A 26,150-nucleotide genomic window follows, 5' to 3' on the forward strand; every position below is an offset into this window, starting at 1 on the left:
GGCACACATACCTATGTAACTTACCTGCACGTTCTGCACATGTATCCCAGAACTTAAAGTAAAATTAAAAAAAAAAAAAAAAAGTAGAAAAGAGAGGCTGGGACGAGACACAGTGGTTCACGCCTGTAATCCTGGCACTTTTGGAGGCTGAAGTGGGTGCTCCTGAGGTTGGGAGTTCGAGACCATACTGGCCAACATAGTGAAACTCCGTCTCTACTAAAAATAAAAAAAATTACCTGGGCATGATGGCGCAAGTCTATAGTCCCAGCTCGTTGGGAGACTGAGGCGGGAGGATCACTTGAACCCAGGATGCGGAGGTTGCAGTGAGCTGAGATCACACCACTGAACTAGAGAGACTGGATGCAATGGTTCACATCTGTCTGTAATCCCAGCACTTTGGAAGGCCAAATAGGAGGACTGCAAAGAAAAGGAAGAGAGTGACCAGTAGCTCTGAGAGGTGATGGGGTATTATTGGATGCAAGGATGATTGTTTTTAAAGATGGAAGAGATCTGAGTATCTTTAAAAGACAGACAGATATGCCAGGTAAGATGGCTTATGCCTTTAATCTCAGTACTTTGGGAAGATGAGGCAGGTGGATTGCTTGAGCTCAGGAGTTCAAGACTAACCTGAGTAACATAGTAAGACCCTGTCTCTGCAAAAAGTAAAAAATTAGCTGGGCCTGGTGGTATGCACCTGTAGTCCCAGCTACTCAGGAGTCTAAGATGGGAGGATCACTTGAGCCCAGGAGGTTGAGGCGACAGTGAGCTGTGTTCATGCCACTGCACCCTATCCTGGATGACACAGCATGATTCTGTTTCACAGAAAAAAAGACAAGCAATTAAAAATACCAAATTTAGTGATCAACTCTCAATCTATGTCATGTCTCAGTGATGACATGGTTCATCACTCGGTCCTCCTTAAAACTCCGGTCACTGGCTTCTTGGACTCCTCTCTCAGTTCCTCTGCCTCGTTAGCCATTCCTTCAGTCATCTTTATTGGTTCTTCCTAAAGGTGGAGGGTTCTTCATTGTATGGCTCTTGCTTAGCTCTCTGGCCTCATTAGAACTACTACTACCCTCTGTCTTTCTAGGTGCCTGTTATTTTGAATTAACTTGCAGTTTTTACTTGGGATCCTCCTATTGCCCAAAGGACTCTACTAGTGAGTTTAAAGCATCTCTGGGTAATAGGGAGTTATTAAAGGATTGTCAGCAGGAGAGTGACAACAATGAATTTATTATAAGAAGTTATATCTGGATTGGTTGGGTTAAGAAAGGAAATAAGGGCTGGGCGCAGTGGCTCTTCCCTATTATCCTAACACTTTGGGAGGCTTAGGCAGGCGGATCACTTGCGCTCAGGAGTTCGAGACCAGCCTGGGCAACATGGTGAAACTCTGTCTCTACAAAAAATGCAAAAATTACCCAGGTGTGGTGGCACATGCCTATAGTCCCAGCTACTTGGGAGGCTGAACCTGGGAGCTCAAGGCTGCAGTGAGCCATGATCATACCACTGCATTCCAGCCTGAGTGAGACTCTGTCTCAAAAAGAAAAAAAAGGAGACCAGCTTTACAGTTATTCAGGTGAGCTCAAGCTTGTGGTAGAGAGCAGAGAGCAAAGTAGATTGAGCTTCAGATAGTAAGGAAATAGAGCAGGCAGGGCTTAGTTGCTGATGCTGGAGAGGGAGAAGGCAAGACAGACTCAGGTTTCTCACTTAGGCAACTTGGATTGATGGCAGCATCCTTCCCGAAGATAGAAAATACAACAGGAAGAGTTTCCATGGACAGGGACTGGGGTAAAGAAGGCAGTGATGGATATATGGGTTTCCCAGGATTACTAGACATTCCAGGGGATTAGTTGACTCTGTCAGTCTGGATGTCTCTGGAGGAGAGGCCTGGGTAGAGAACTTGCAGTTACTAGGAATGCAGTAACCTAATGGAACAAAGTGAAAAGAGATGAGGAAGGAGAGCAGAACTCTCAGGGAACAGCACATTGAAGAGATGGGCGGAAAACGTGGAGGAGCAATGGGAGAGAGACAGACACACAGAGACAGACTAGAAAAGAGGAGTATCAAAAAAGCCAAGGAAGGAGAAAACATCAAGAAGGAGAGTAGTCAAATTTTGCAGAAAGGTTTGATAAGGTGTGCAAAATGTCCTTTCCATTTAACCATTAAAAAATTAGGGCTGGTCCCAAGGTAGTGAATTATCTCCATTGATTGTTCACAGTCAGGTACAGATCAAACTCCTGTTCTACTCTTTTTCCTCTTCTCACTATTGCCCTTGGCAAGACTTAACTTTTTTTAAAAGTTGAACTGGGCACAGTGGCATACGCCTATAGTTCCAGCTACTCAGGAGGCTGAGCTGGGAGGATTGCTTGAGCCCAGGAGTTCCAATCCAGCCTGGGCAACATGGTGAGACTCCATCTCTTAAAAGAAAGAAAGAGAGGAAAGTTGATAGTCCTGGTAAAAAGCAACTTAAATGGAACATTAAGGGTTAAAGCAAAATTATAGTTGAACGATCTGGAGGAGCAAATAGGCCATTCGTTTCTAGTTCTTCCTTACAAAATTGGGTGCTTCTAATACACAGAGACCGCGTCTTACATACCTTTCACTCTTCAGTGCTGTGCTTGACTTGTATTTATTTGATACTGTGTTTCTATTAATTTAGCTCCAATCACTTGTTTGTTTTAGCTTTTGAGCAACCACGTCACACTGATGACTATTAAATTTTGAAGTCTTTTACACACGTACTTTTGTTGAGCTTTGTCATCCTCCAATCCTATCTTTGTGTGATTTGAGTTTGGGACCCAAGTACATTGCCTTAAATATTCATATTAAACGTGTTAAATTCAGCCCATTATGATGGTTTTTCTGGCTTTCGTTTTTGGATTCTAGTTTTGTCATTTGAAATAACCCATTTTATTGTGTTTCTTATGTTTCTGTTTTTGTTTTCTAGTATAAAACAAGCAAAGAAGGGAGTGTAATGGGAGTTACAGTGTCCCGGCTTGCAATGTTGTCTCACTGCCAAGCTCTGTCGCAGGCCTGCAATTATTCTGAAGGTCAGACCTCATCCCATGACTGCCGTCTTTGTTACCTTCAGAGATATGTGACTGTGAGCACAATGCTCAGTGACTGGACCTCATTTAATGACCAAATTCAGAGTGAAGTGTCCTAAGACACATTCTTGGCTTGCTTTTGTTTTCTTCTTTCTCAAAAATATGCTATAGTTTAAAGGAACCAAAATTCTGGCAAACCAAAATGTAAAGCATAATTTCTAGAGTATAGCAATAGAAAACCCTAATTAAAATCATGTTTTTATTAGCTGTGGAATGTCAGGTATCTCCATCTTCCCCTGCCTGTGTAGTGGGCTACCAGCTATACATTTGGAGTCAAAGAAATTCAGCTACCAAAAAGCATAAATTAAAACACAAAAATGTATTCGATATTTTTGAACTTTAGATAGGTTAATACATATTGCAAAAACCACTATTTGCCTCAGAATGTTCTTTGCAATATTAATTTTTTTAGTGTTTTCCCTTTGTAAAATGAAACAGTAAATGGTCATGATGTATTTTTTAACCAGACAACAATGTTGTTCCATCATGAAATTAAATATATGTATATAATGGAAGCAATCAAAAAGCCCTTAAATAAGGATTGATTAGGTTATAATATATCCAGGCCAGGCATTGTGGCTCACGCCTGTAATCCCAACACTTCAGGAGGCCGAGGCGGATAGATCACCTGAGGTCAAGAGTTCAAGACCAGCCTGGCCAACATGGTGAAACTCCATCTCTACTAAAAATAACAAAATGAGCCAGGTGTGGTGGCTTGTGCCTGTAGTCCCAGCTACTTGGGAGGCTGAGGCAGGAGAGTCACTTGCACCCTGGAGGCAGAGGTTGCAGTGTGCCGAAATCATGCCTCTGTACTCTAGCCTGGGTGACAGAGCAAGACTGTCTCAAAAAAAAAAAAAAGAAAAAAAGAAAAAGGTAATAATACATTCATATAATGGCTGGGGCATTAAAATTTTTATTTTTGAATATTAAAGATATGGAGAAATTGTTTCAATATATCATTAAGTAGGAACAAGTTAGGTACCAAGTTTTGCATTACATATAGATACATATAGATATCTGACATATCTATCTATATGTAAATATGCCTAGAAGTATATGTGTGTGTATAGATAGAATGTTTAGAGATATATACGTATATACACCAACTTTTTTTTAGGAAGTGTCTTTTAGGAAATTTAAATTATATTTGTCAAACTTCCAAAGTTTCTAAAATAAGCATGTATTCTCTACATAATTAGGAAAAAATACCTCTTGGAAGAAATGCCTAAGTCACAAGACGTTTCTAACTCCTTGTCTCTGTTGTAACCACATTACCCTATGAGCAGTCCTCTACCCTTTTTCAGGAGACCCTCAAAAAGCCCCTGAGAACTTAGTCATTTCTCTAAAAACATCAAATCAGTCTGGGCGCTGTGGCTCACGCCTGTAATCCCAGCACATTGGGAGGCCGAAGCAGGAGGATCACTTGAGGTCAGGAGTTCAAGACCAGCCTGACTAACATGGTGAAACTCCCTCTCTACTAAAAATACAAAATTAGCCATGCATGCTGGTGTATGCCTGTAATCCCAACTATTTGGGAGGCTAAGGCAGGAGAATTGCTCAAACCTGGGAGACAGAGGTTGCAGTGAGCTGAGATCATGTCACTGCACTCCAGCCTGGGTGACAGAGGCAAGACTCCATCTAAAAGAAAAAACAAACAAACATCAAGTCAGTTGTTTATGAGAGGCAAGTGACATGATTTTGCTACTTAACACTAAACATGATTTCTTTGTCTTCGTATTTTTTCTATTTTAGGGGAAACAATAGTAAATGTCTTAGACTTTAAGAAGGATGCTGGGCTGTGGCACGGCATGTTTGCGGTAAGCTACTCGGATTTAAGGCCCTTAGTATAAATTGTGCTTGAGATAAGGCCAGCATGCTGTGTAACTGGAGCATCTCTCAGTGCTTGTTTGAAATTTAAGTCCCCTAAAGGTCAGTAATATTTTCCAGAGACTATATAACCTTTCCATTGGACAGAATGTTTTGAATGACTGCCATGCATAAGCTGCATGCTGCAACTGAAGAAAAGTAACAAGGTAGATGGGGATTCTTCCCATCAGAGAGGAACAGGTAGCATACTATGGGTGTTAGACAAAAAAGGTGACTTCCTTCCAGGTCTGGGCTTCAAGGCAGTTTTTATGGAAGAAGTGACAGCTGAGTTGGACTTTGAAAAATAGGTAAGCTTTGGACATACAGAAATTTTTGTAAGGGGATATAGAGGTAGAGAGAGGGGACACTTCAAGTGGCAAAACTACCTTATATAACATGCCATATAGGTGGAGAGAGAGAAAAAATACAGGGTTACCTGAATTGTAAAGGACCTCAGAGAGCATCTAGTCCCACTTACTGGATACTGCAGGAGCTGGAAAAGCATGGAAAATGAATCATGAGGGAAGAGGAGATGGATCCCTTTTCACCCAGAACCCTCGGAATCTTCGTTATGTTTACTTTCTAGCTCTTTTCTGAAAGCTTTCCCATTTTCTTCTTTATCAGAAGTTAAAAATCCTTTTGAGGAGTTAAGAAGAATCTCTTCTCTGTGATACCAAGTGCAAGATAGGGACATGTGTGAAGAATTAGTTATAAACACCAGTCTTTTCCTGAAACCAAAAGTTTCTCACCAGAGCTAGAAACTTGGAGAGAGAAAATAGTGTCTTGCAGTGATATCTTGGTTTCTTTGGGCAAATTAGAGAGTGAGCAAAATGGCTAATCTAAATACGAAGGCTTGGTTATTCTACCAAGCTGGGTCTCTTTGGGGACAGGGTGTCAGGTATGCTTGATTGGAGTGGCAGGAGAGACCCTAAATTGCATGACCCCTCAACACCTTCAGCTTTATCTAGCAAAAAAAAAAAAAAATTAACAGGTGTAGGCAGGACCTCCCGTAAGAAACAGGGACATTTTGATTTCTTGCTTTGTGATGCCCACCTACCCCTTTGTGTCATGTGGCAAGTACGAACATGATAAAAGCATTAAGTGGGTTGGAGGGCAGTTTGGCAGAGTCTGTTAACATTTTAAAAGCATATACTACAGCTGGGCACTGTGACTCAGGCCTGTAATCAGCAGCACTTTGGGAGTCTTAGGCAGGCGAATTACCTGAGGTCAGCAGTTCAAGACCAGCCTGGCCAACATGGTGAAATCCCGACTATACTAACAATACAAAAATTAACTGGATGTGGTAGTGCACGACTGTAATCCCTGCTACTCGGGAGGCTGTGCAGGAGAATTGTTTGAACCCAGGAGGTGGAGGTTGCAGTGAGCCAAGATCACACCACTATACTCCAACCTGGGCAACAGAGCAAGACTCTGTCTCAGATAAATAAATACATACATACATACATACATACATACATACGTACATATGTACATACACCAGTCCCAGCTACCCTGGAGGCTGAGGCAAGAGAATCACTTGAGTTCAGGAATTGGAGGCCAACCTGAGCAACATAGTGAAAGCCCTGTCTCTCTCTCTCTCTCTCTCTCTTTTTTTTTAAAAAGCATATCCCATGTGACAGCAGTGCTACATATCCATATATGGAAATACTTGCATAAGCCCAGGGAAGGGAGTAGGAATGTGCTTCTTGAAACATTTTTTGTAGTAGCAAAAAATTGTCATTAATAGGGAAATGCCTAAATAATTGTGATGTAGCCAAACAATGGAATACTGTGCTGCAGTTCAAAAAGAATTATGTAGATCTCTTGTACTGATATGCGTAGATTTAGCTCTAAAACAATTTAAATGAAAAAAGCAAGTTACAGATATATATATAATATGATGCCTTTTATGTTTAAAAATACTTATATGTTTCTATGGGAACAAATGTCTGTGAAAATGCATTGAAGAAAGATTGGAAGGGTATCTGTCAAATTTGTAACTGATTATCTCTGACGAGGAGAGGAGGGAACCAGGTTGGAGGGTAGGTGTTAAAGGAACTTCAATCTTATATTTAATATTTAAGATTGTTTTCAAAGAGCATGTATTTGAGTATTACTTGTATAATTAAAATTGCTAACAAAATATCAGCTCAGTTTTAAAATACTAAGTATGTATTTTGTATTGATTACTTTTCTTATTTCTTTGTTTTTCAGAATGTAATGAATAAGATGCACACAATTAGCGTACCCTACTCTGTTATGAAAACCTGTCCTCTCTCTTGGGTCCAAAGAGTACATGCTCACAAAGGTAGTCACCCGCAGCATCTGAGCTTTAATTATGTGACTGTTTGAATTAAGATTTCAGGGATTTCAGAGAATTTCAAATTGCCTTTGTTAGAAACATTTCTATGCCCCTGTCCCTTAACTGTAGAGTTCAGTTACTACAGAATTAGGTACCTTACCTGTTCATCTCACTGTTGTCCTGTCTTAAGCATTGAGATGAATTTTTTCCAAATGCGAGCCTTAAATTAGATTTGAGTGTCTTGGTATTCACAATTTCCTTGGCTGGGATACTGTGACCTGCCTAGAGGGTCTCAGTGAACAGACAATTGTAGGTCCAGTCAGTTGTCTAAATGTGATAATTTCTGCCTCTGAGCTATTGGCACGATCTCTTTGAAACCTTTTTTATTTTCTCCAAGCAAATATCCTGATTCCCCAAATAAGTAAAAATGTCTTTATTATGGTATATTACATATGTACGAAATTTATTGTGTATGTTAACTTCATCCCTTTTGAATTTATAGCCAAGGTAGCTTTAGTAAAATGTCGGGACTTGCACTGGGCTATGATGGCACATCGGGACCAAAGAGACGTGAGCTTGAGTTCCCTCCGAATGTTAATTGTGACTGATGGAGCTAACCCCTGTGAGTATTTCTGCACTGTGGGTCTGGGAATATCCTGTGTTTTGATAGATTAGGGGTTTTTGCCCTGTACTAAGATGTAATTCACATACTGAAAAACTCACTCATTTAAGGTGTGTAATTCAGTGGTTTTGGTATATTCACGAGTTGTGCAACCATCATTACAATCTAAGTTTAGAACATTTTCATCACCCAAAAAGAAACCACATACCCATTATCAATCACTCCCCATTTTTCCCCCTGCCCCCAGCCCTAGATGACTGCTAATCGATTGCCTGTCTCCCTAGATTTGCCTCTTCTGAACATTTCTTGTAAATGCAGTCATACAGTATGTGGTCTTTGTGATGGGCTTCTTTTAGCATGTTTTTCAACATTCATCCATGTTGTAGTATCTGTCAGTACTTCTGCATTCCTTGTTACTACCAAGAAATCGTCCATTATATAGTTATACCACATTGTATTTACTCATTCATCTTTTGATGGATCTATAAGCTTTTAAACCATTCTTTTTGGCTCATTCATGTATAACCTCTTTCTGTCATGTAACTGGGTATTCCTGTGTTACCTGCTTTTCTCTACAAGCCCGCAAATCCTGATCCTTCACACAGTAGAATCAGGTAGAGCACTACGCTATTTGTCATAATGGACTTTTGTCCATAGTCACATTGATCATCATAGTCTAAAACACAGACATAGGCTTGACCTTAATATCATATAGAAGGTGGAGCTAAGCCAATATTAAATTGCACTGCCTATGACAGTTCCTCAGGAAGAGTTGCTAAATTATAAACTGGCTGCATGTTACCTGCAGTGTTATCTCTGATACTGATTTGTCAGTCTCATAGGAGCACCCTTATTCCAAGGTGTAATTTTAAATAGTGTCAGTAACCTTTTATGGACTGGATGAGCATTAATTTGTCCTTGAAATATATCAAACCATCTCACAGGGACAGTAAAATATTTGTGTGGAATTAACGATATACAATATGGGTTCTCATGAGAAATAAGTATGTCAGCTTTCTATTATTGTGGTTTTTTGTTGTTTTTTTTTTTTTTTTTTGAGACGGAGTCTAGCTCTGTCGCCCAGGCTGGAGTGCAGTGGCACGATCTTGGCTCACTGCAAGCTCCGCTTCCCGGGTTCACACCATTCTCCCGCCTCAGCCTCCGAGTAGCTGGAACTACAGGCGCCCGCCACCACACCCGGCTAGTTTTTTGTATTTTTAGTAGAGACAGGGTTTCACCATGTTAGCCAGGATGGTCTCGATCTCCTGACCTCGTGATCCACCCGCCTCGGCCTCCCAAAGTGCTGGGACTACAGGCTTGAGCCACCGCGCCCGGCCAGCTTTCTATTCTTTACTATTTTCCTGCAGTAATGAAAATCACAATTTCAGCTTCAGGTTGATCTGTTCCAACTCCTTAGGGTCTGTATCATCCTGTGATGCCTTCCTGAGTCTGTTCCAAAGCCATGGACTGAAGCCTGAGGCCATCTGTCCGTGCGCCACGTCTGCTGAAGCCATGACTGTAGCAATCCGCAGGTACTGTTCAGGATGTCAGATGCTCTTGATGTATGTTACAACTTGGATGAAATGTACACTATTTACCAGGAGATGACAAAGGGGTGTTAACTAATTTTCTGAGTAGTTTCAAGCGTCTCATTTTTCCCACTCTTGCTCAAAGTGTATGTAGTAAACTGAAAATTTTAATGTAATTTTGTATTTGTGAATTAGCTCTTTTTCTGTGCCATTTTGCTCTTCGGAATCCATAGCACCTTAGATTAGAAATAGACTGTTCCTGTTTGTAGCTTAAGTATGGATAGTGTATCTATAGTATACTCAAGACTATTACATATGTAAGTATCAGTGAATGTGTGTGTGTGTATATAGATATACTTTTTTTTTTTAGATAGGGTCCCTCTTTGTCACCCAGGCTGGAGTGCAGTGGCATAATGATGGCTCACTGCAGCCTCGATCTCCTGGGCTCAAACAGTCCTCCTGCCTCAACTTCCTGAGTAGCTAGGACTACAAGCGTGTACCCCCAAGCCTGGCTAATTTTTAAATTTTTTTGTAGAGATAGGTTCTTGTTATATTGCCCAGGCTGGTCTCAAATTACTGGCTTTGAGCAGTCCTCCTTCCTTGGCCTTCCAAAGTGCTGGGGTTGCAAGCATGAGCCACCGAGCCTGGCCCAGTACGCAATACTTGATGATGATGATAATAAATGACCATGTTGCTGGTTTATGTGTTTACTACACTACACTTTTTTTTAATTTAATTTTTTAGAGATGGGGTCTTCCTCTGTTATCCAGGCTGGAGCACAGTGACATGCTCATAGTTCATTGTAGCCTCAACCTCCCAGACTTAGATGGTTCTCCCACCTTAGCCTCCCAAGTAGCTGGGACTACAGGTGTGTGCCGTCATACCCAGCTAATTTTTGTATTTTTTGTAGAAATGGGGTCCCACTATGTTGCCCAAGCTGGTCTTGAACTCCTGGCCTCAAGCAATCCTCCTGCCTCAGCGGTTGCTGGGATCACAGGTGTGAGACACCACACCCAGCTCTAATTTGGCATATTTTTGGGAGAGAAAATGGAGAATTTTTTGGTATTGTAGCCAGAGGAAATTTATCTTCCTATGTATTTGTATTTTTCTCTTGATGTTATTTCATTCACCAAACTTGATGGGTTTTTCTTTTCAGGCCTGGAGTTCCAGGAGCCCCTTTGCCAGGAAGAGCCATTCTCTCAATGAATGGATTGAGCTATGGGGTAATACGGGTCAATACTGAAGACAAAAATTCAGCACTGACAGTCCAGGATGTGGGGCATGTAATGCCTGGTGGTGAGTTGTGAGGAGCACCATTTGGTTTTTCATAAAGATTTGTCATCAGAGATAATAGAGCCTGATAAAATACAGAATCTCAAACCAGGACTCCTTAATTCAGTACTTAACTCATTTAATTTCTCAGAGCCTCTCTAATAGTTAAGTCATCATAATTATGCCGACCTTCCTGCAGTATTGTATGACTTACCAATTGTGAATGCTTCAGGTCCACTTCTTTACCTGGAAGGCCAAATACTAGAGATATTAAAGTTATCTGGTTTTCACTGTGATTGCCAAGCCATTGGGACTGACAGAAAATTAGAGCATACTGCTTCCATGAGTGTTTTGAGTTTGACCTGCCTAAGGGTAACACCTCATTCATCTAACCTGTTTATTTGGGCTTTGCATTCATCTTTAATATGTCGCTGTCTATACAAGCTTTACATTTCAAATATACTTATGTAGTTTCAGGTTTATGTTTAGCATTCCTGTTTGGTATTTTTACTTAATGCCACTCAGTAAAAGCAAGACTTTCTTGGGTTCACAGGATGGAGTTGTTATTTTACAAAGGTTTTCTAGAATCTTTGTCCCTTAACCTGTATTTTCTGTACGTTAGGGATGATGTGCATTGTGAAACCAGATGGACCTCCCCAGCTCTGCAAAACAGATGAAATTGGAGAAATCTGTGTTAGCTCTAGAACTGGAGGCATGATGTACTTTGGGCTTGCCGGTGTGACAAAAAATACATTTGAGGTACATGATATTAACATTTCACAGGGAAAATGTTTGGTGAGGTCAGAATGTTACGAGGGCAGATCCCCTGGTTGATGGGACATAGCATAACATGTGGTTGAGAGTGTGTACTCTAGAGCTAGACTTGTCTAAGTTCAAATTCTGACTCTGCCAGTCACTAGGTGACCTTGGGTGAGTTGGTTAACCTCTCTGTGCCCCAATTTCCTTATCTTTAAAATGTGGGTAATAATTGTATCTATGTCGTAGGATTGTTGTGAGCACTAATTGAGTTAATGTTTTATAAAGTGCTTAGAAAGAGCATCTGGCATATAGGAAGTGCTGTTGTGTATCTGTTAGATTTTTAAAAAGGGTAAGATAAGCTGGGCATGGTAGCTCATGCCTGTAATCCCAACACCGTTGGAGGTTGAAGTGGAAGGATTGCTGAGGCCAGGAGTTTGAGAACAGCCTAGGCAATGTAGCAAGATCCCATCTCTACCAAAAAATTTAAAAAATTAGCCAGGCATGGTGGTGCATGGCTGTGGTCCCAGCTACTCAAAAGGCTGATGCAGGAGGATCCCTTGAGCCCAGGAATTCAAGGCTGCAGTGAGCTATGATCATGCCACTGCATTCCAGCTTAGGGTACAGAGCAAGACCCTGTCTCAAAAACACACGCATGCACACACACACACACAAAGAAAAACAACAAAATAAAAAAAAAAAAAGCGGTAAGAGGCCTCACAAAAATCCACTCTGGTGAATTTACCATGGTTTGAGCTTTGTAAATTCAAATTTAATTTCGAGAGTAAACTCCAATTTTGCTCAGTTACTAATTAAAAATGAAGACTGTCCTTTCACAGGAGTCAGGTTGCTCATATTATTCAGTCTTTCAGTCAGACAAATATTTTTTGAGCACCTTTTATGTGTCTGGTAATGTTCCAGATGCTTGGAGTTCATCAGAAAACAAAACAAAGCTCCTTGTGGAGCTCATGTTCTTGTGGGGCCAGCACATTCTAGCTAAACTAGCACATGGTTTTCCAGCAGGCACTTCTGCATGTGAAGCCAGGTTGTAATGGAAACTGCCTAGTGAACCTGGAAGTCAGAACAGGGGCGGTTAATTGTCTACATTTAATAATTGGAATTAACCTGTCTCAGGATACATTTTAGGGACCAGAGAAATTCACCATGCCAGGCGTGGGCATTCATAAGCTCTTCAAGCATGTGTTTACTGCCAGTCTCTTGCTTTACTTTCCTAGGTGATTGATTTACCTCCCTTGAACATGTATATACATTTAACTAATTTAAATCTCACCCTATTTATCTCTGTCACCCAGGCTGGAATACAGTGGCTCAATCATAGCTCACTGCAGCCTTCAACTCCTGGCCTCAGATGATCCTCTCATCTTGACCTCCCAAAGTGCAAGGATTACAGGCATGAGCCATTGTGTCTGTAATTTTTCTTCATTGACTTTTCCTTACTAAAAACAAGAGCCTCAAGCAGTGTTTGAAGATACTGATAATATTTTATTTCATTGCCTTTCCTATGAGGCAGTTCCCTAGCCAGAATTCTCAAGACTTAATACCAAACTGCTAGGCCTATGGTGATGAAGAAAATTTGAAGTCTGCAGTGTAAATTTCGTGATAGTGAAGTAGAATAAAAATCCTACCAGAAAGGACAAAGCTAGTATCTGGGTTTTCCAAATTAAAGTTCCCAGTATTTTTCTTCCTGGTTTCTTGCATTTAAATCCTGAGAGAGTTTACCAATGTAGTTAACATTTCACTGGAGAAAAGATCTTGGTTTTGAATTTGTTTTGTGGTTTTGGGGTTTTTTTTTTTAGGTGCAGCCTCACTCTGTCACCCAGACGGAGTGCAATGGCGCGATCTCGGCTCACTGCCACCTCTGCCTCCCGGGTTCAAGCAATTCTTCTGCCTCAGCCTCCTGAGTAGCTGGGATTACAGGTGCCTGCCACACCCCTGGCTAGTTTTTTTGTATCTTAAGTAGAGATGGGGTTTCACCATCTTGGCCAGGTTGGTCTTGAACTCCTGACTTCAGGTGATCCACCCTCCTCTGCCTCCCAAAGTGCTGGGATTACAGGTGTGAACCACCACACTGGGCCAAGATCTAGTATCGACTAGTCAGAAAATAAAAATATTTTATAAATAATGCTACCAGGGAGAAAAACTTTTGTGACATGTATGGTAACAGAGAGTTGATTTTCCATCACTCCCATGTGCTAGCTATTTGAGGCAAGTGAAACTCACTTCTTCATCTGTAAAATGGAAATACTAATGCTGTTTCTATAGGATTAATTTGAGGATTAACTGTAAAGCAAGTAAACCATGTCTGGTACTGATAAGCATTTCATGATGTTATAATTATTATTTTGTATAAAAAATAAATCTTAAAAATTATCCAGATGAGGCTGGGAGCAGTTGCTCATACCTGTGATCCTAGCACTTCGAGAGTCTGAGGTGGGTGGATCACCTGAGGTGAAGAGTTCAAGACGGGCTGGGTGTGGTGGCTCATGCCTATAATCCCAGCACTTTGGGAGGCTGGGGCAGGCGGGTCACGAGGTCAGGAGATCGAGACCATCCTGGCTAACATGGTGAAACCCCATCTCTACTAAAAATTCAAAAAATTAGCTGGGTGTGGTGGTGGGTGCCTGTAGTCCTGGCTACTTGGGAGGCTGAGGCAGGAGAATGGCTTGAACCCAGGAGGCGGAACTTGCAGTGAGCCAAGACTGTGCCACCGCACTCCAGTCTGGGCGACAGAGCAAGACTCCATCTCAAAAAAAAAAAAGAGTTCAAGATCAGCCTGGCCAACATGGTGAAACCTCGTCTACTAAAAATACAAAACTTAGCCGCGTGTTGATGGTGGACGCCTGTAATCCCAGCTACTCAGGAGGCTGAGGCAGGAGAATCGCTGGAACCCAGGAGGCGGAGTTTGCAGTGAGTCGAGACTGTGCCTCTGCACTACAGCCTGGGTAACAGAGCAAAAAACTCTGTCTTGAAAAAAAAATTATCTGGGTGCTGTGGTTCACACCTGTAGTCCCAACTATTCTGGAGTGTGAGATGAGATCACATGGGCCCAGGAGGTCAAGGCTGTACTGCAGCATTATCGCGCCTGTGACTAGCCACTGCATTCCAGCCTGGGCAACATAGTAAGAACTCATCTCTTAAAAAAAAAAAGAAAAGAAAGGGTAGGGGGCAGCTATCAGGTAGAAAAAATAGGTAAGAGACATGAATAGGCTACTCACAAAAGAAATACAAGTGCCCAGAAAACAAAGGAGAAGAAATTCAGACATACTACTTATGAAATGCAATTAAAGCAATAATGGGATTAATGTCTACTGTCTTGAATTTAAATACTTTTTTTTAAGTGTGAGTATGGTGGCTCACTCCTGTAATCCCAACACTTTGGGAAGCCAAGGCAGGAGGATTGCTTGAGGCTAGGAGTTCAATACCAGTCTGGACAACATAGCGAGACTCATCTCTACAAACACATTAAAAATTAGCCAGGCGTGGTAACGCACACCTGTAGTCCCAGCTACTTGGGAGGCTGAGGTGGGAGGATTGTTTGAGCCTAGGAGTTTGAGGCTGCAGTGAGTTATGATTGCACCATTGCACTCCAGCCTGGGCAACAAAGTGAGACTAATCTCATTTAAAAAAAAAAGATTTTTTTTTTTAATGAATTAACAATGGGATATATTTTTTGGTACTTGATTGGCAAAGTTTGGAAAAATGGATCGCACACAGTATTAGGCAGGACATGGGAAAAACCAGACATTCTAATATGGTATTAATGAGTGTAAATGGATACAACGGTTTTAGAGGCCAGCAAATTAAAATTGAAAAGACTGATGTCTTTTGTACAGATGCATAAATGAATACAGCACTATTCATTAAAGCACCTTTATAATAGTGAAACATTAGAATGGCCTATCCAGCTGTAATAAAAGACTGGTTACATTCTAATAGCTACCATTTCCTGAATACTGACTCTGGGTCAGATACCATACTTGTTTCTGCAAATCTGTTTGCATTCCTTAATCTTTACTCCAAGCCTGTGAGAGGCACAGAGTACTCCATTAAATGGCTGCAAAACAGAGGTTCAGAAAAATCCAGGCACTTGCCCAAAGTCTATGTTACTAGTAAGTGGCAGAGCCAGAAATTGAATTGACACCAATGACTATGCTGTCCTGTCCCCCATGAAATGGCATATTACAGAGCTATTTTACAAAGTGGGCTAAGTCAACTCTTACTAACTTGGAAGGGTATCTGAGATATACTTTGTAGAAAAACAAGTTGCAAGAAGTATAATATCTGTTTGAAAAAAAAACTCAGTACATTTATTTATATATACATATATTTATATATTTATGTATACATGTTTATATCTTCTTAAAAGTCCAGAGAGATAATAAATTGTAATTATTTGTTATCTCTTTAAAAGGGATGGAATTACTGGATTCACTATTATATTACTTTTTCACTGAGCATGTATTTTAATAACACTTTTTACAAATCACATATACTTTCTAAGAAAAAGCAAAGTTTTTCACTTCATTTTGTCTGTTAGGTAATTCCAGTGAATTCTGCAGGCTCTCCTGTTGGGGATGTGCCATTCATCCGATCAGGATTGCTGGGGTTTGTAGGGCCGGTAAGTGATGCTCTCATGTTGATTTTGTTACATTTGATCCAAATATTTGGACTTTAATTCACAGAACAGAACAAATTCTGATTAGTCCAAGAGTGTTACAGAATCACTTCACTTATATTTAGAGCAGTTCTTGTAAGGATGTCGTAAAATGAATTAGTGTTTATCATTTCCACTACCCAGATTCATTTGACTCCTTCAAACTAAGACATTTTTTATTTTCTTTTTTTCCCCACTGAGGTCAGAAGATATAATGAGACATTTTTTTTATTTTCAGAACTCTTTTCACTTATTCTATCTCTCTCTGATTTGATTAACATGTTGCAATAAGTTAGAGCATGCTGAAAAAAGTTATCTTCAGTAGCAAAGACAAACTATAATACATAGTGTACAGAGCATCTTCATGTAAACGATTGGCACTATGTGATGTGTAATAGTAAATCCTTTGAGTGAAAACAGTTTGGGCTGGGCGTGGTGGCTCACGCCTGTAATCCCAGCAGTTTGGGAGGCTGAGGTGGGCGGATCACCTGAGGTCAGGAGTTTGAGACCAGGCTGGCCAACATGGCAAAACCCTGTCTCTACTAAAAATACAAAAATAAGCTGGGTGTGGTGGCGTGTGACTGTAATTCCAGCTACTTGGGAGGCTGAGGTAAGAAAATCGCTTGAACCCTGGGACGTGGAGATCACACCACTGTGCTCCAACCTGGGCAACAGAGCAAGACTTCATTTCAAACAACAAAAACAAACTTGATGAGCCTGAGGATGGCAGAGCTCTAGGTCATGGAGGGGCTTTGCATGACATCATGGGAAGTAGGATTTTATTTTGTAAGTAATAGTCATTATTCCTAACTAAGCCCATATCCCTCCATTCATCTCTAATTACCTCCTACCCTCTCTTCTTTTCCACTTAACATCTTCAGTCATATAAGAGATCTAATTTTATTTTATTTCTTCCTTGCCATTTATGGAGGGGCAGGGTGGGTGAGGACATAGATCTAGGAGAATCACTCTTGACTTTTTCACTTAGCACCAGGAAATTCTCAGAGACCCACCTCCTTTTAGCTTACAGCTCCATGATTGAGGTCCAAGATGGAGCTCCAAGCCTCTCATCTGCATTCCAAGAAACAGGGAAAGGTGCAGTCCTCTTCTTTAAAGGAAGATTCCCTGAAGCTGCTGTGCAACACTTTCTCTTATTGGTCTGAACTAGTCCTACAGCCACACCTAGCTGCAAGGGAGACTGGAATGTAGTCTTTATTTTGGTCAACCATGCCCAGGTGAAAATTATCCTACTGTGAACAAAATGGAGAAATGGACATTGAAGGAATGGCAGCAACTGTCTCATTCTCTTACCAACACCATAGCTTTTCAGCCTCTGTTGGAAATGGCTGCTTTTTTCCTGACATACAGGTTGAACCAGTAGCTTGTTGAGGAGATGGGTTATGTCTTACACGGCCCAGTCACTGTGTAGGGTACATTGTGCTCAGTAAATCAGTGAGTGACATTCATATGGAGATAACTACTAGGTAGGCAAATATATGTAAATGGACTAAGAAATTTAGGAATTCTGTAATGAATGAGAAAAGTTAATTTGCTGCAAATGAGTCTGGGAAGATTATATAGTGATGCTTTTGGGGATTTGATAGTAGTTCCCTGCTGCTCTGTTTTCTTATTGGAAAAGAAAGGCACCTACTGCGTTCCTTAGACTTTTCTTTATTAGCCTAGTTCTAATCTTGCCAGATGGAAACAGCATTACCCTTACCAACCTGAAGCGGTCATTCTCCTATTTAAACTGTTTTAATCTCCTCCAAATTCCAATAGTAAATGAATACATTTTTCTTCCTCTGTATCCTCTGAATAGAAACATAAGCAAACTAACACATAAATCATGGCTGGGAAAATCAACTATGCTTGGGTGGAATCCTAGTTGTTTTCTTATAAAGTTCCTCCCTAAAATAAATATGAGTAAATTCCCTTCTTAGGTATCCTGTGAGAACTCTTTGGCTCTAAGATGCCACTCTTTTCCCAGCTGATTTCAGAGATACCAGAGTGTGAAACGGTTTCTCTAGAATCCACAAAATATGGCAGTTGTCTTTTTAATATTTTTTAAATGAGATTTATCTAAAGGCAGGAAGTTAAAAGATGTCTGTTTCATTGTTTAAATCATGGAAATCAAGGCAAATCATCATTACCTTTCAGGGTAGTTTGGTGTTCGTGGTTGGGAAAATGGATGGCTTACTGATGGTTAGTGGTCGGAGACATAACGCTGATGACATTGTTGCTACTGGATTGGCTGTAGAGGCAATAAAGACTGTTTATAGAGGAAGGTGAGTAGTACAAAATTCAGATGTTAGCACCTTTTAATGGAATCTAAATAGATCTTCACATAGTGATTTCAGTTGTATTTTGTCGGTTCTCTTTCCAAGTGATCAGATTGTTTTTTTTAAGTATTGCATAAGCCCGGCTTTTTTTTTTTTCTTCTTCTTCTTCTTCTTAGCCTGGCTTTTAATATATATTTCACAACATCTGGTTCTTCAGCTGTAACTAAGAGGATTAAGATGCAACTATATCCTCTACTTCAGATTTAAAGTATTACCATTTGTTGAATTCTGAGGACTGAGGAGAATTCTAAAACATTAACTTCCTACATTTCTTCAATGCAAAAGTAGTGCCATTCAGACTAATTGAGATAGATGCTACTCTTTAGGCATTTACATCTAAGAATTGTTTCTCTTGTTTCTGATTAAATTATATGATTTTAATGTGGGGATTGAGATAGTACATAATTTCAGATTCCATGGACAAAGTCAATTAGATATCTTTTTTCTTTGCTTATTAATGTAAGAAAAGATATTTGCTACATATTTGAGTGGTTGATGTCCTATTCAGCAGTTTGCAACCATGGATGTATCTCTTTAAGGCAAACTTGGTGTCCCTTTAAGAAGAAAAATTAATGAAACAGTTTCTGAAATGTATAGTTTTTTTGTAGTGGTGTGGCTTCCTATGAGATGTAAAGTCCATGGGGCACTATACCTGCCTTTGGTCACAGTCATATCCCAGCAATCGGTAGTGCCGGACACCTGGTAGGTGTTGGGTGAATGTGTGTGGAAGGAACGAAGGAGGGTGTCAGGCAGGCATGCCGGCAGACTCTGCTCTCTGGTGCCTTCCCATTCTTTCATGCATTCATTCAACAAATATTCACTGGGTGCCAACACTGTGCCACTGTCCTGGAGGCTCCGGCTGCGGCAGTGAACAAAACAGGCCAAGTCTCTGTCCTTGTGAAGCTCACATGCTTGTTGTGGGAAACAGACAGGAACCACATAAACAGGGCAATAGATAACGTGTGAGACAGTGACAAGTGCTGTGGAGAAAAACACATGGGGGTGGGGGTGGCCTGCCAGTTTCTATGAGGTGGCCTGAGAGTGCCTCACTAGTAAGGGGACATTTGAGCGGAGACCTCCCTCAGAACCAACTTCATCCTCTCTCCCATGGCCTCTCAGGTCCACTGTGATCTGCCCTGGCCTGGGTCTGACCTCTCTCCCTCCCGGTCTCTGCTTCACCACTTTGCTCCAGGCACACTGGCCTTCTTGCTGTTCCTCAAACCTGCCAAGCTCGTCCCTACCTCAGAACCTTTTCGCTTTCCGTTCCTTCTGCCCGGAAACCTCTTCCTCCAGATCTTCGCGTGGCTCGCGTCCTCACCTCATTCAGGTCTCTGCTCCAATGTCCGCTCCTCAGGGAGGCGCCCCCCAGCCACCCTGCCCTCAGTAATACGCCACCCTACACACCACTCCACCCCTTGTATATTGCAACATGGCATTATTCTGTATTTATGTGTTTGTTCTGTCTCTAACACATAAGTGCCACAAAGACAAGAACGTTGTCTTATTTACCACTATGTCCCAACATTCATGACAGTTGTGCTTAATACATATTATTTAAATGAATGAATGCTCATTTTGAGAGTAATGATTATGACATTTTCTTTTCTAAGCTACTCATTTCGGGTAGCATGGTGGGGTTGTCTCCTCTCTGTAATTCCAGTTAAACAAAGCAATTAGGACTGGTTGTGAAGGGAGTCCTGATGTGTTTGATCTGTCTCTCTTAGAATTGCTGTGTTTTCTGTGTCTGTATTTTATGATGAGCGCATTGTGGTGGTTGCGGAACAAAGACCTGACGCTTCCGAGGAAGATAGTTTCCAGTGGATGAGCCGCGTGCTGCAGGTGAGCACACCTTGGGGTCTGTGTCAGGTCAGCAGTGGCAGCAACCACTGCCTAAGCATTTCATTTTCTTCGATCAGCCAGTAATGCCACCTTATTTTTTCTTGCCAATCATTGCTCACATATTCTGGGTACTATTAGCAAAATCAGATAATTAATACCATTTCTCCTTGTGGACTACATAGTATTTTTCTGCTCAGGTTGCCAAAAACAATGGAATTGACTTGCCTCAGCAAATTCTTTCATGCCTGAGTGTTTACTACTTGTGAAAGTTTTAACTGTCATATGTGGAACACATCTCTGGCAGTAATCAATCCACTTGTCAACAGTCAGCCACAGTTTTACTGTGTGTCATAAGTGGTGCCAACGGTGTGAGGGATCCAAGAAAATACAGCTATTAGCCTTACTCTGAAGGAGCTTTCCTGTGGGGCTAGAGATGCTAGGTGAGATAAACCATGAGGGAAGGAGAATGCTTTGGGCTCAGTCTAAGCAATATGTCTGTGGTGGGGAGCAGGCTAGATTGATGACAAGAGCCTAGTCTTCGCTTGGAATCATAGACTTGGAATCCCAGCTCCATTTCTTACCAGGTATGTGCCCTTGGGCAAGTCATTTAACCTCACTGAGTTTGTTTCCTAACCTGCAAAGTGGGATAAAATTATCTGTTTTATAGAGCTATTTGGAAGGATTAAATGAGGTAATTAATTGAAGTATATAGTACCTGCACTCAGTAAATAATGATGGTGATTGTTATTATCCATCCCTACCAAAATTTTTAAAAAAATTATCCAGGCGGTGGCTCACGCCTGTCATCCCAGCACTTTGGGAGGCTGAGTTGGGTGGATCATGAGTTCAGGAGATTGAGACCATCCTGGCTAACACGGTGAAACCACTCTCTACTAAAAATACAAAAAAAAAAAAAAAAATTAGCTGGGCATGGTGGCAGGCGCCTGTAGTCCCAGCTACTGGAAAGGCTGAGGCAGGAGAATGGCATGAACCCGGGAAGCGGAGCTTGCAGTGAGCCAAGATCACACCACTGCACTCCAGCCTGGGTGACAGAGCGAGACTCTGTCTCAAAAAAAAAAAGAAAAAAAAAAAATTATCCAGGTGTAGTTGTGTACACCTGTGATCCCAGCTACTTGAAAGGCTGAGGTGGGAGGATCACTTGAGCCCAGTAGGTCAGCACTGCAGTGAGCTATGATCATGCCACTACAGTTTAGCCTGGGTGACAGAGGAAGACCCTGGCTCAAAATAACATAATAATAGGAATAATAATGATAGTAATAATGAGCCAGGTGCTGTGACAGGCACCAGTAGCCCCAGCTACTCAGAAAGCTGAGGTGGGAGGATCGCTTGAGCCCAGGAGGTGGAGGCTGTAGGCACTATGGTTGCACCTGTGAATAGCTACTATACTTCAACCTGTGCAACACAGCAGAAACCCATGTCTCGAAAAATAAAAAATTATACGAATAGTCTCCAATTAGAGAGGGCCGCTTCCTCTCAATTAATATTCCCTTTCATTCTCTGTCCTTTCACTCTTCTTTATTTTTCTACTTAGCACTTAACATCTTGTATGTTTATATGTATTGTTTTCTATATCCAGTATAATATAAGGCAAGATGAAGAATTTTTTGTCTCTCTTGTTCAGGGCTCAATCCCCAGAGCCCAATAGCCATGCTAGTAGACGTCGTAGTAGGCTCAGTAAATATTTGTTGGCTAAGTGGACGGTCCAAAGAAAGTGTGGCCTGTCCTTGCTATACTTAGGTATCAGTGGAAGTGTTCCCGAGGTCTGTAACTTCTCTACTTGGGGAACTTGAATTTATTAACTGCTAGTTAATAGCAATGTTGTAGAAACAATGCAAGCATGAGATGGTGGTATTGCTAGATTACCTTTTTTTTTTTTTTTTTTTTGAGCCAGAGTTTCTCTCTCGTTGCCCAGGGTAGAGTGCAATGGCACGGTCTTGACTCACTGCAACCTCCGCCTCCTGGGTTCAAGCGATTCTCCTGTCTCAGCCTCCTGAGTAGCTGGAATTACAGGCACCCACCACCATGCCCAGCTAATTTTTTTGTATTTTTAGTAGAGATGGGTTTTCACCATGTTGGCCAGGCTGGTCTCAAACTCCTGACCTCAGGTGATCCACCCACCTCAAGCCTCCCAAGGTGCTGGGATTACAGGCGTGAGCCACCTCACCTGGCTGCTAGATGACTTTTAATATTTCTTTCTATCTCAGTGTCTGCAATTCTGAATTATCAGCTGATATGGCATAGGCTCTTTGTAGTAGAAAATCAGAAAAGAAAATATACTGAAGATAGACTAGTCAGGAAAGACTATGAAGAAGGTACAATGGGGCAGATCTCTGAAAGATGGCTAAGGGGCAGATGTGCAAAGAGAATATTTTTCATACCAATCATATTTTCAGACAGAAACCTTATTTTGTTCAGAATGAACTTTGGGGCATATAATGGTAGAACCTTTGGTGAATTACACGTTTTCTTCTATTATAGAAAAGTGAGTATACCTGACATTTCCCAAGATATTTGTTACTTTTCCCTGGAAAGCAACTATAGGAATTAACTACAGTGCCAATTTACTAATCCAAACTCTTGTGAAAGTCATTTGGGTTCCGATTTGGGCATGAGATAACAGGCCATTCTTTTCGCAGTCTTTGTAACTTATCAGCTTGGAGCATTTGAGTCCATAGTAGAACAGTAAATGACACCATGTATTCTAATAGATTAAAGGCCAGAGGTGGTTGAATTCCAGGTCTGTGTATAATATAAACTAAATACCTAACTCAGCACCTTCTAAGGAAAGGCAGTTAGTAGATGACTTATCACATGTGTTTTTAATGAGGAATTCAGGCTACATGTAGCACATTTGCTAACTTTCCGTGTATTCTAAAAAAAACAGAAACTTAGGAACTCTGCCAGACTATCCATTTCCCAGTCATCTGTGTTGGTTGGTAGGATAGTCTGAGGATTGTGATTTTCAAGTTTATTCTTTTGCCCTTTTAAATTGTTTTTTGTTTGTTTGTTTGTTTTGGTTTGGTGTGTTTTGTTTTTGAGATGGAGTTTCACTCTTGTCTCCAGGCTGGAGTACAGTGGCATGATCTCGGCTCACTGCAACTTCCGCCTCCCAGGTTCAAGCAATTCTCCTGCCTTAGCCTCCCAAGTAGCTGGGATTACAGGCACCCGCCGCCACACCTAGCTAATTTTTGTATTTTTAGTAGAGACGGGGTTTCGCCACGCTGGCCAGGGTGGTCTCAAACTCCTGACCCCAGGAGATCCACCCACCTCGGCCTCCCAAAGTGCTGGTATTACAGGTGTGAGTCACTGTGCCTGGCCCCTTAAATTGTTTTAATAAAAGGCCTTGGCCACACATGGTGGCTCACGCTTCTAGTCCCAACAATTTGGGAAGCTGAAGCTGAGGGTCACTTGAGTTCGAGACCAGCCTGGGACAATAGAGCGAGACCCTGTCTCTGCAAAGAATAAACAAATGAATAAATAAATTAGCTGGATGCACTGCTTGTGGTCCCAGTTACTTGAGAGGTTGGGGCAGGAGGATCACTTGAGCCCAGCAATTTGAGGTTACAGTGAGCTATGGTCATACCATTGCACTCCAGCCTGGATGACAGAGCAAGACCCTGTCATTCATACATACATACATACATACATACATGCATAACTGTGAGTCCACTCTACTTCTAAGATTGTATCTCTTGTTCAGTAAGACCTATGGGTAATATGGTAGAAACCTCCTAACTAGTATTAACAGTTGGTCAGTTTTAGCCAGGCAGGATGGCTCACGTCTGTAATCCCAGCACTTTGGGAGGCCGGGGCGGGCGGATCACTTGAGGTCAGGAGTTCAAGACCAGCCTGGCCAATGTGTTAAAACCTTGTCTCTACTAAAAATACAAAAATTAGCCTGATGTGGTGGCAAATGTCTGTAATCCCAGATACTGGAGAGGCTGAGACAGGAAAATTGTTTGAACCCAGGAGGTGGAGGTTGTGGTGACCTGAGATTGTGCCACTGCACTTCAGCCTGGGAGAGAAAACGAGATTCCATCTCAAAAAAAAAAAAAAAAAAAAAAAAAAAAAAAAAAAAAGGCTGGGCACAGTGGCTCATGCCTGTAATCCCAGCACTTTGGGAGACCAAGGCAGGTGGATCACGAAGTCAGGAGTTCGAGACCAGCCTGGCCAACATAGTGAAATCCCGTCTCTAATAAAAATGCAAAAAATTAGCCGGGCGGGGTGGCAGGCGCCTGTAATCCCAGCTACTCTGGAGGCTGAGGCAGGAGAATTGCTTAACCCGGGAGGCGGAGGTTGCAGTGAGCCAAGATCGCGCCATTGCACTCCAGCGTGGCAACAATGCAAGACTCTGACTCAAAAAAAAAAAAAAGTTGGCCGGGCGCGGTGGCTCAAGCCTGTAATCCCAGCACTTTGGGAGGCCGAGATGGGCGGATCACGAGGTCAGGAGATCGAGACCATCCTGGCTAACACGGTGAAACCCCGTCTCTACTAAGAAATACAAAAAATAGCCGGGCGAGGTGGCAGCGCCTGTAGTCCCAGCTACTCGGGAGGCTGAGGCCGGAGAATGGCGTGAACCCGGGAGGCGGAGCTTGCAGTGAGCTGAGATCCGGCCACTGCACTCCAGCCTGGGCTACAGAGCGAGACTCCGTCTCAAAAAAAAAAAAAAAAAAAAAAAAAAAAAAAGTTGATGGGTTTCATAATAATGAGAAATTCTTCAAGTATTAAATTTTAATAGAAAATATCTACATGTGTATTCCTTGGATGTAGAGAAGTGTGATTACGAATATACCAACTTGAGGTCCAGGTCCACTTACGTCCATAAACTATATCAAAATGCATTGTCTTCAGTTTCTCATTTTTCTTTTTAATTTTTTTTTTAAATTAAAATATAGAGATGGGGTTTTGCCATGTTGCCCAGGCTGATCTCAAACTCCTGAACTCAAACTATCTTCTCACCTTGGCCTCCCAAAGTGCCGAGATGACAGGTATGAGCCACCATAGCCAGCCTGGTTTTATTTTCTGTAAAGTTAGCACCAGAATGTGGGTATTTGAAAAATGATTGAGTGGATGTCTTCACTTTAGGATTAACTTGCCTGACCTATGATCAGTGGTTTTTCAGGAGCTCCCTTTTAGTGTATCTTTCCAAAGCATAGCTCCTTCTGTGTTTTTGCATTTGTATTTTGTCAGTTAACATAATATTGAATTACATTGTGTGAAAACAAGAACAGCTGTCAAACAGTGTAGAAACACAGCTGACTTTAAGCAAACATGCAGTTACATGGCTGCGAGCACAGGTACGCTCGGGGTAGCTTGTGGCCTCCAATGCTCGGTGTGCTGTGGGCCTCACCCCAGATGGTTTTCAGAGGAGGTGCATGGTGACATGGTGAATCACTTAAGTGGGCTCCTTTAGAGAGTGCTGTTGTGTTCATAATAAAAATGTCTTACCTCTGTTTAATTAGGCGTTGTTGGCTGATAGCTAAAAGATTAAAGGAACCAAAACAAATTTATAGGTTTTTGACATTATCACTTAAGAGAGAACATATTGGCTGGGCATGGTGGCTTATGACAGTAATCTCAGCACTTTGGGAGGCCAAGGTGGGAGCATCACTTGAGACCAGGAGTTCAAGACCAGCCTAGGCAGCACAGTGAGACCCCATCTCTCCAAAAACCTTAAAATTAAAAAAAAAAAAAGAAGAAGAAGAAAAGAAAAAAATGTATTTTAAATTAGCCAGGTGCAGTGGTGCATCTCTGTAGTCCCAGCTGCTTGGGAGGCTGAGGCAGGAGGATCACTTGAGCTTAGGAGTTTGGGGCTGTCATGG

General features: G+C 41.6%; 1 protein-coding gene and 1 long non-coding RNA gene across 5 annotated transcripts in view; one reads left to right on the forward strand and one right to left on the reverse strand.

Annotated features, from left to right (window-relative positions):
- DIP2B (disco interacting protein 2 homolog B) overlaps positions 1-26,150 on the forward strand; it is a 269,702-nt gene that overhangs the window by 195,180 nt on the left and 48,372 nt on the right. For all 4 annotated transcript variants that reach the window (XR_013401070.1, XM_077954195.1, XM_015151712.3 and 1 more), the window contains 10 exons: positions 2,948-3,050; positions 4,860-4,924; positions 7,188-7,281; positions 7,778-7,897; positions 9,315-9,429; positions 10,583-10,722; positions 11,321-11,457; positions 16,013-16,093; positions 18,287-18,414; positions 20,193-20,307. Coding sequence is in view for 3 of the 4 variants with exons in the window: in XM_077954195.1 (XP_077810321.1) it covers positions 2,948-3,050; positions 4,860-4,924; positions 7,188-7,281; positions 7,778-7,897; positions 9,315-9,429; positions 10,583-10,722; positions 11,321-11,457; positions 16,013-16,093; positions 18,287-18,414; positions 20,193-20,307 (1,098 nt within the window). In the remaining variant the exon portion in view is untranslated. The remainder of the gene's footprint in view (positions 1-2,947; positions 3,051-4,859; positions 4,925-7,187; positions 7,282-7,777; positions 7,898-9,314; positions 9,430-10,582; positions 10,723-11,320; positions 11,458-16,012; positions 16,094-18,286; positions 18,415-20,192; positions 20,308-26,150) is intronic.
- Positions 16,800-21,836, reverse strand: LOC144332885 (uncharacterized). Its single transcript, XR_013401084.1, has 2 exons — positions 21,246-21,836; positions 16,800-19,114 (listed from the first exon to the last, which is right to left on the reverse strand). It is a non-coding gene; the product is annotated as an uncharacterized LOC144332885 (long non-coding RNA).

Source organism: Macaca mulatta, chromosome 11, assembly GCF_049350105.2.
Source record: "Macaca mulatta isolate MMU2019108-1 chromosome 11, T2T-MMU8v2.0, whole genome shotgun sequence".
In the NCBI taxonomy this organism is placed as follows: Eukaryota; Metazoa; Chordata; class Mammalia; order Primates; family Cercopithecidae; genus Macaca; species Macaca mulatta.